Genomic DNA, 7,793 nt, shown 5'->3' on the forward strand with positions numbered 1-7,793 from the left:
AAGGTTCCCCAAATGGTTCTACCAGTGTGGAAATATAAGGAAACTCAAATGTTGCCTGAATATATATACAGTATATGCCAAAACCACCCAAAAAAGGTCCATTTGCCTTCTGGAAATACGATGATACTCAAAAGAATTAGTTTGATGAAAGAAAGACAGACTGGATTATTGCTCTTTTAACATACTGAGAAACTAATTTCTCAGTTCAGTTCAAAACAGAATCAGAATCACAGAATCAGGCGTGTGGCAGGTAAACATCAACATGCCTCTTCTTTCTGGTGGCAAAAACAACTAGGACTCACAGAGATGCACAAAAAAACAGACAAGCTTGTGTTTGTCACATGAATGCTGATGCTCCCCACCAGTGCATTAGTGGAAAAATCTCTCTCTAATTATGTTAAAAGGGAAATCTCTTTGAAAAAGGCATTCTCACATTTCAGCAGGGTGCATGCTGCAGCATGGTCAGAATTCGGCTCTCCCTCTGCTTTTGGGGAGGAGCTGCTCTGAGGCACTGTGTTTGCAGAATTCTGGTGAGGGGTTAAGAGGGTAGATACAGCATTAGACTCAAACCTGGTCTGGATCCGGACAGAAGGTCAACCTCCATGCAGTGCCAGGAGCTCCTCGTGTGGGGCCTGAGCTTGGTGATGATCCTGGGTGGGGTGATGCACTTTATATGTCTCATGAAGTCTCATGCTGCCTACGGCCGTTACGTGGACACCTCGGGCAGCTCTATGATGGTGCCTGCGAGGTTTGCCTGGTTCCTCCAGGAGCTTCCTGCTCTGCTGGTTCCCATGCTTTTGATGCTGACCACAGATGGAAACAATGGCACCGGGAGACACCCGATGCTCTGGACCTTCTGCCTGCACTACTTCCAAAGGTAAGTCATGTGATCGATGTGAAAATGTGGGAGATCATTGGTGGGACTGAAGAAGATTTCAAAATGTTACTAAATGCTACTAACATCTTTTTAAATCAAGATGTTAAATTACTAGTATGGTAGTATAAAATGCAGACAGGCCAGAGAAAATGGATCATAGCAATTTTATAATAACATCGGCATGCCGTCACAGCTTTTTTGCTACAATTTACTTGTTTATTTAGTATGCAATGGACCCAAGTTCAGTTACTCCATTTTACAAAGCTGGTGTGTAATCTAGCTCACCCAGAACAAATGAGGAAAAAAATACCCTTAATCTGAAGACAAAAGGGAATGCACTGGGCGGAATGTTCGAGATTCCTGCTTCTTTAGACAATCCAGCTGTGCTGACAATTAATCAAGGCTGCACAAATGTAACAGCAGCAATTTATTCATGTTTTATTTGAGTAATTACACATAAGTGGGCCAGAAGCAGATGAATAAAGTGAGAAATGTGTGAATAATTTAATGGAAGTATGATCTGGACAAAACATGACAGGTTTGAGAACAGGTGTTGAATTACAAAGACAAAATAACAGTGGAAGTGTAATATGTGGGCAGATGACCAAAATATGGTATTTGATGTGTATCAACATTCTGGTTTGCAGGTGCTGCATCTACTCCCTGCTGACCAAAGGGCGGCCTTATCCGCTTAACATCATGCTGTCAGGGATTGTGTTTTGCTCTATTAATGGCTTCCTGCAGGCACACTATCTGCTGCACTGTGCTACATATCACAACATGTGGTTTTCTGATACCTGTCTAGTAGCCGGTAAAACTTGTTTACTGAAAGAATTGCTATAATACAGACTTGTGTTCTTTTCAAAATTGAATTGAGCATTTGAAATGAGGTGGCAAACAGGATGCAAAATTGTCATTTGAATTTGTTTTTAAGAAAGTATAAATAAATGGAAGGTACAGTCAAAGAAACTCATATAGGACATGAACAAACATATTCATAATTTTAGTATGGATTACAACTGCTCATTTTTATAAAGTAAGCTGAAAGTATTTTTATAAAGTACAGCTGCATTAATTGTTAATTGTTACCATCAAAGAGAAATATATTGAATCAAATGGGATAAACTGTATTATATTGGGAATAAATATGCTGCTTAAGTACTGAAAAGTAATGTAATTATTAATAAAATTATTTATTTGTTACAAAGCTTTTGTTGGGCTAATGAAATTCTTAAAATATGTTGATCAGTTCATTTCAAACATGAATTGAAAAGGAGATAATTCTTAAATTCAGAATTTTGCTCAAACTTTTTATTATATTTTAGAATGTATTTAATAAAAATATATATTATGTTAATGCAAAATCACTGCACTTAAATAAAGGTTCCAAAAGTGGGTTTTAGCAGAAATGTCATAGAAGAACCATTTGTGGTTCCTTAAAGAACCTTGTAGAGAACAGTACTTAAAAATTAATATTTATTTTAAAAGTATTGAAGCTTATTGCTAGAGCACATGTCTTTAGAGGATTTGCTGGATAGTACATATATATAGTACAGACCAAAAGTTTGGACACACCTTCTCATTCAAAGAGTTTTTTTATTTTCATGACTATAAAAATTGTAGAGTCACACTGAAGGCATCAAAACTATGAATTAACACATGTGGAATTATATATAGAATTATATACATAACAAAAAAGTGTGAAACAACTGAAAATATGTCATATTCTAGGTTCTTCAAAGTAGCCACCTTTTGCTTTGATTACTGCTTTGCACACTCTTGGCATTCTCTTGATGAGCTTCAAGAGGTAGTCACCTGAAATGGTCTTCCAACAGTCTTGAAGGAGTTCCCCGACAGATGCTTAGCACTTGTTGGCCCTTTTGCCTTCTGTCTGCGGTCCAGCTCACCACTAAACCATCTCGATTGGGTTCAGGTCCGGTGACTGTGGAGGCCAGGTCATCTGGCGCAGCACCCCATCACTCTCCTTCTTGGTCAAATAGCCCTTGATGCCTTCAGTGTGACTCTACAATTTTCATAGCCATGAAAATAAAGAAAACTCTTTGAATGAGAAGGTGTGTCCAAACTTTTGGTCTGTACTGTATATATATATATATATATATATATATATATATATATATGCATCTTTATTTTTCTAGGTCTGAGCATGTTTTTCATAGGAATGGGAATCAATATTCACAGTGACCACATTCTACGCAGCCTGAGAAAACCTGGAGAAATTTCCTATAAAATCCCAAGAGGTACAAATATTTTGCGGTCTTTTTAATGTTAGCAACACTCATCATTTATTGTCTTTATCTCAGTCTCCATAAGCAAACTGCAATTAGCTGCACTGAATAAATGCTAAGCTGATTTATGTGTTTGTTTTAACTGTAGGTGGTTTGTTTGAATATGTGTCTGGAGCAAATTTCTTTGGAGAGATTGTAGAGTGGCTGGGCTACGCTGTTGCTACTTGGTCTTTACCCACATTTGCATTCGCTTTTTTTACAATTTGCTTCATAGGCCCAAGAGCCTATCACCATCACAGGTAAACTTTACCTTGTAAAATTAAAATTAATTATACATTTAAAAATAATAACTTGCATACATTTTCATCTGGTATATCACTGCTTCATTAAACCTGGTTTTGAGAGTACAATGCCGTGATGCTCTGAAAAATACATATGGTTTCTCTAATGTGTTGCAGGTTCTATAATGAGAAGTTCAAAGCTTTCCCCAGATCAAGAAAATCTCTCATACCCTTCATCTTCTGAAGAGTCATTACAAATAAATGGAGTTTTGTTCTGACAGAAGGAAAGAAATCATCTTCTCAGTTGCTACAATGTACACCTATACTTTTTGGTTTGTTTTCATTACCTGATTTAGCATAAAGTTTGCAGAAAAGATTCTAGTTTATGACTTGAACATGTTACCAGATAGTTTGTAATGGTTTTGACATCCCTGTATGATAATGTCTTAATCACAAAAGGACACTTAACTACAGCTTACTACAGTATATTTGTGTGTAACTGTTTGCAATTTTTTAAATACTTTCTCCCATTGCAGCTTAATATGCAGTGAAAACTATAAGTAGGCTGATTTGCCCAAAAAGTGTAAACATTGTGTGACTTTGTGATGAACAGTGTGTTTAGTAAACCTGAAAAACAGCCTAATCATAAATTTGCTTTTACATTTTGCTGACACTAACAATTAAGTATTTCACTTCTTGTTTAAAGAAAAAAATATACATGAACAATAAATAGAATAGTGAAATCATGTTTTTTATGTTATTCTTAAAAGTTGTTTTAAGAAACATTTTTCATCAAAGGAAGAAAAATCACTTAACCCATATCTTATTCCATCACATGAATGACTGAACATGGTTCATTGACTATTGATTATCAGTTGTATTACATATAAGGAATAAAGCTGTGTCAGTAGACTCTCTGTAGAAGCGAAGTTTGTTGGAAAAAAGCCAGTGCTATCAAAAAGTGTACTATCAAAAGCTGTAGACAAGCCGAAAGAGCTGTATTATTGCCGTTTATGGTATCATAAAAGCCTAAAACATTTGAAGAAATTCATACAGTGTGCAAAGACAAACCTCACTCCTTAACCCTCTATATTGTGGAAACATTTGTGACAAACTCCTAAATAGCTTGATGATGATAAAACCGTTTTAATTTATGCTAGCCTGCTACATACGAGAGGTGTCCGATTTGTGAACGGATCGTTTTTTTAATCGAATCAGTTGAACCGGTTCACAAAGAGTGATTCATTCAAGAATCGGACTGAATCCATCATAAAGCCCGAGACGGTTGTGGCTACAACAAAAATAAATAGAACTATTTATTAGACTGTGTTTAATAAACACTACCCCTTACAATAATGCAAAAATAGTAATTGTTGTTAGTGTGAGAAATATTACGTTATTGACATGCGCATGCCCAGTAGTTTTTGGGTCATTCTACAGAAACGTCCACATTTGGTATGGCAAGATCTCTTAAAATTGATTTCTTTTTCTAACATTTAAACTTAGACCACATTATTATATTACCCTTTGACTTTATGAGTACACATAAATTACAGCTTAATGATTTTTTATTTTGTGTGTGCATGTATTAACCCATAAGGAAGGTGACACCAGTGACAGTAACACCAGTGACAATTTTCATGAAAACTGCATTTTACAAAATGGCTGCTGCAAGGTATCAAACCACATGTTGTCAATCATGGTATACTCACTAAATTAAGTAGTTTAATCCATTTGTATTCTAGTTTTTTTACAATGCCCAAACAATAAAAGAGGTCTTCTTCTTCATTTGGTTTTATGACGGGTTGCGAACCAACTTCAAAGGTGCATGCCGCCACCTACTGTGATGGAGTGTGAAAAGAATGAACTAATTTCTATATCCTATAATATAACCCACACTTCTTGATGAATTTTATGACTACATTTATCGGTTTCCTTGAATTTGAACTATCATTTAAAATATTAGTTATATTGACTACCCAGCAACCTACTGCTTGAAGATCTTCCTTAAGAATCCTCCTTTCTTCTTCATATGCTTTACATTCCTTAAAAACATGTTCTACCATCTCATCTACCAAACAAACCTCACATAAACCTGTGTTGTGCTTCCCTATAATGTGTAAAGTGTAATTTAAATTAGAATGTCCTGTTCGTAAATGTGTAAAAATAATTTGTTCTCTTCTACTTAAATTGAGACTTATTTTGCTTTTCTTTACCGTTTTTTGAATCCTATAAAAATACTGCCCCTTATGACATGTATCCCAATCTGTCTGCCATTTTCTATTGCACGCTTCTAAAATTAACTGTTTACCTTCTGATCTACTGAGTGATATGTTTATATTTTGGTTCTTCCATTTTTAATGATTCTTTTGCTACTTTGTCTGCTTCCTCATTCCCTTGAATTCCCATGTGTGCTGGTACCCACAAAAATCGAATTATAATTCTCATTTGTTTTAAACTGTACAACCTGATCATGATTTCTATTAAAATGTCAGTTCTATTTGTTTCAAAGGATTGTAGACTGTTAAGAACAGCCATTGAATTAAAAGAGGTCATACCAGTGACTTCAACTAAAAGCTTCATATGAAATCATGAGATAAATGAGAAGATTTCTGATAATTGAAAAGAGACAGTGGACTTACCATGGGCTTCTCTTCATAGATCTCCAGGAAATTGGAAGAAGGAAGTCGAGTGATGTCATCAGTGTGATTGTTATTTCAAAATAAGAGCTTTCAAGAAAGTGTAATTGTTCAAATAACATATTGTTTCATTTTAAAATATAAAAAAATTGTAAACCTAAAGTGTTTTTCAAGTGTAATATTTCTGTAAAGGCTAGGGACAGAAAAATGGACATTTCCGTAGAATGACCGTTTTGCTGAATGACATCTATCTAGCCTTACACTTGTTTCACAAATACTCCTTCTACAGCGAGTTAGCTTTTTTTTTTAAGCACCCTTGTTAACGGATTAGAGCGTTTACACTGCACGGGGTTGCGGTCCGACACAGGGTTTCAGGAGCTATAGCGATTTTTTACCCACCGGATCTTTTTTTGCTGTGCTGATCACTCGGAATTAAAGTGACAGGGCATGGTTCGCCGGTAAAAATTAACATGGGTTGACACGGAAATCTAGTAATTTCACAGTAAATTGATATAATTAAAGTCTACTGTGTTTCCCAGGGCTTTTTGGCTATGTTCAAAACAAGGAAAAGTGCACTTTTAGATAAACAAGCCAACATAATAAGATGCACTTGTGGTGGTAGAAAAAGTTCTTTAACTGTCATCTGATGCCGTTTCACTTACCATTTGCAGTTCATCTCCGTTTTTCCGGGAGAAATGCCCATATAATGAGTTTACATCATGAAGGACCACAATGGGAAAAAAACTCTCCGAAACTTATACTAAACCGGAAGTAAGATTTTTGGCACTGACATTTCTGTCAGTGTTGGAGTTTTAATTTAAAATGTTTGTGATAGCTTTAACGTAAGAAAAGTATGCTGTGTTTAGATGTGTTGCAACTTGCTTGAGCAACAGTGGCGGATCTAGAAAATTTTGCATGGGGGGGCAAAGGGGTGGCAAGAGGTCTTGGCAGGGTGGCAGGGGTACATGGAATCCCTATATATGAATTGCTTTAAAAAAAAAAACACAAAAACACTTTTAAACTACAGTAGTTATTGTTTAATCATGCCCTTACAACGTTTTTTAATTCACAACAGGAATAAGCCCAGTGTTCAAACAAAACAAAACTGTGCATCTTTTAAAAAGTAAAAGTATAAAAAGCAAAATGAAAATATAAAAAAAAAGTACAATAATTGTGTCCAAGATGTCCAATACTCAAATGACCCATAATTACCCATCTTTTTTAGGAAAGCTTAAGGCGACGGTTGCTGTGCTTTGCAGCGAAACGTTTCACAAACTTATCTAAATCTAGTGCTTTTGCACGCTGTTTCTCAATACTGAGAACAGCCAGATTTCTCAGACGGTCATCTGCCATGGTTGAGCGCAGGTGAGTTTTTACAAGCTTTAAAGTTGAAAAGCTTCACTCACACCCAGCAGTACTCACTGGCAAAACAATAGCGATCTTGCACAGGCGAAAAAGCTCAAAGAAAACCTCTTTAAAAGGCACCAAGAACGTCACAAACTCAGTCAGACTGGACGGGTTTACTTTGCCATTTGCTCTGTTTCTTTCAAGAAGTCTTTTTGCCTGGTGTATCTCAGTTTTCAAGTCTTGCAAGTCAGAGCCATATTCCTCAGCCACTAACAAAACCAATTCTTCCTTTAAGAAGTCATTGTTTGATGGATTTAAAGCTTGTATACCCCTCATTATCTTGCTGCTAGTTTGAAAAGCGCCTGTCCACTTCACTGATCACGGAGTCTATGATGGGAATAAA

General features: G+C 36.0%; 1 protein-coding gene across 1 annotated transcript; it reads left to right on the forward strand.

The window, feature by feature from the left end:
* Positions 1-326: 326 nt before the first annotated feature.
* On the forward strand, positions 327-3,876 carry LOC132110540 (3-oxo-5-alpha-steroid 4-dehydrogenase 2-like). Its single transcript, XM_059517234.1, has 5 exons — positions 327-877; positions 1,525-1,688; positions 3,034-3,135; positions 3,272-3,422; positions 3,582-3,876. The coding sequence occupies exons 1-5, from the start codon at positions 603-605 to the stop codon at positions 3,646-3,648; spliced, it is 759 nt and encodes a 252-aa protein (XP_059373217.1). The 5' UTR covers positions 327-602; the 3' UTR covers positions 3,649-3,876.
* Positions 3,877-7,793: the final 3,917 nt, after the last annotated feature.

The sequence above is a fragment of the Carassius carassius genome, chromosome 30, assembly GCF_963082965.1.
Source record: "Carassius carassius chromosome 30, fCarCar2.1, whole genome shotgun sequence".
NCBI classification, from domain to species: domain Eukaryota; kingdom Metazoa; phylum Chordata; class Actinopteri; order Cypriniformes; family Cyprinidae; genus Carassius; species Carassius carassius.

Coding starts and splice junctions, on each gene's coding strand:
- LOC132110540 (XM_059517234.1), top strand. CDS start 603: ATGCAGTGCCAGGAGCTCCTCGTGTGGGGCCTGAGCTTGGTGATGATC. Junction 3,136..3,271: donor TTCCTATAAAATCCCAAGAG/GTACAAATATTT, acceptor TTTTAACTGTAG/GTGGTTTGTTTGAATATGTG. Junction 3,423..3,581: donor AGAGCCTATCACCATCACAG/GTAAACTTTACC, acceptor AATGTGTTGCAG/GTTCTATAATGAGAAGTTCA.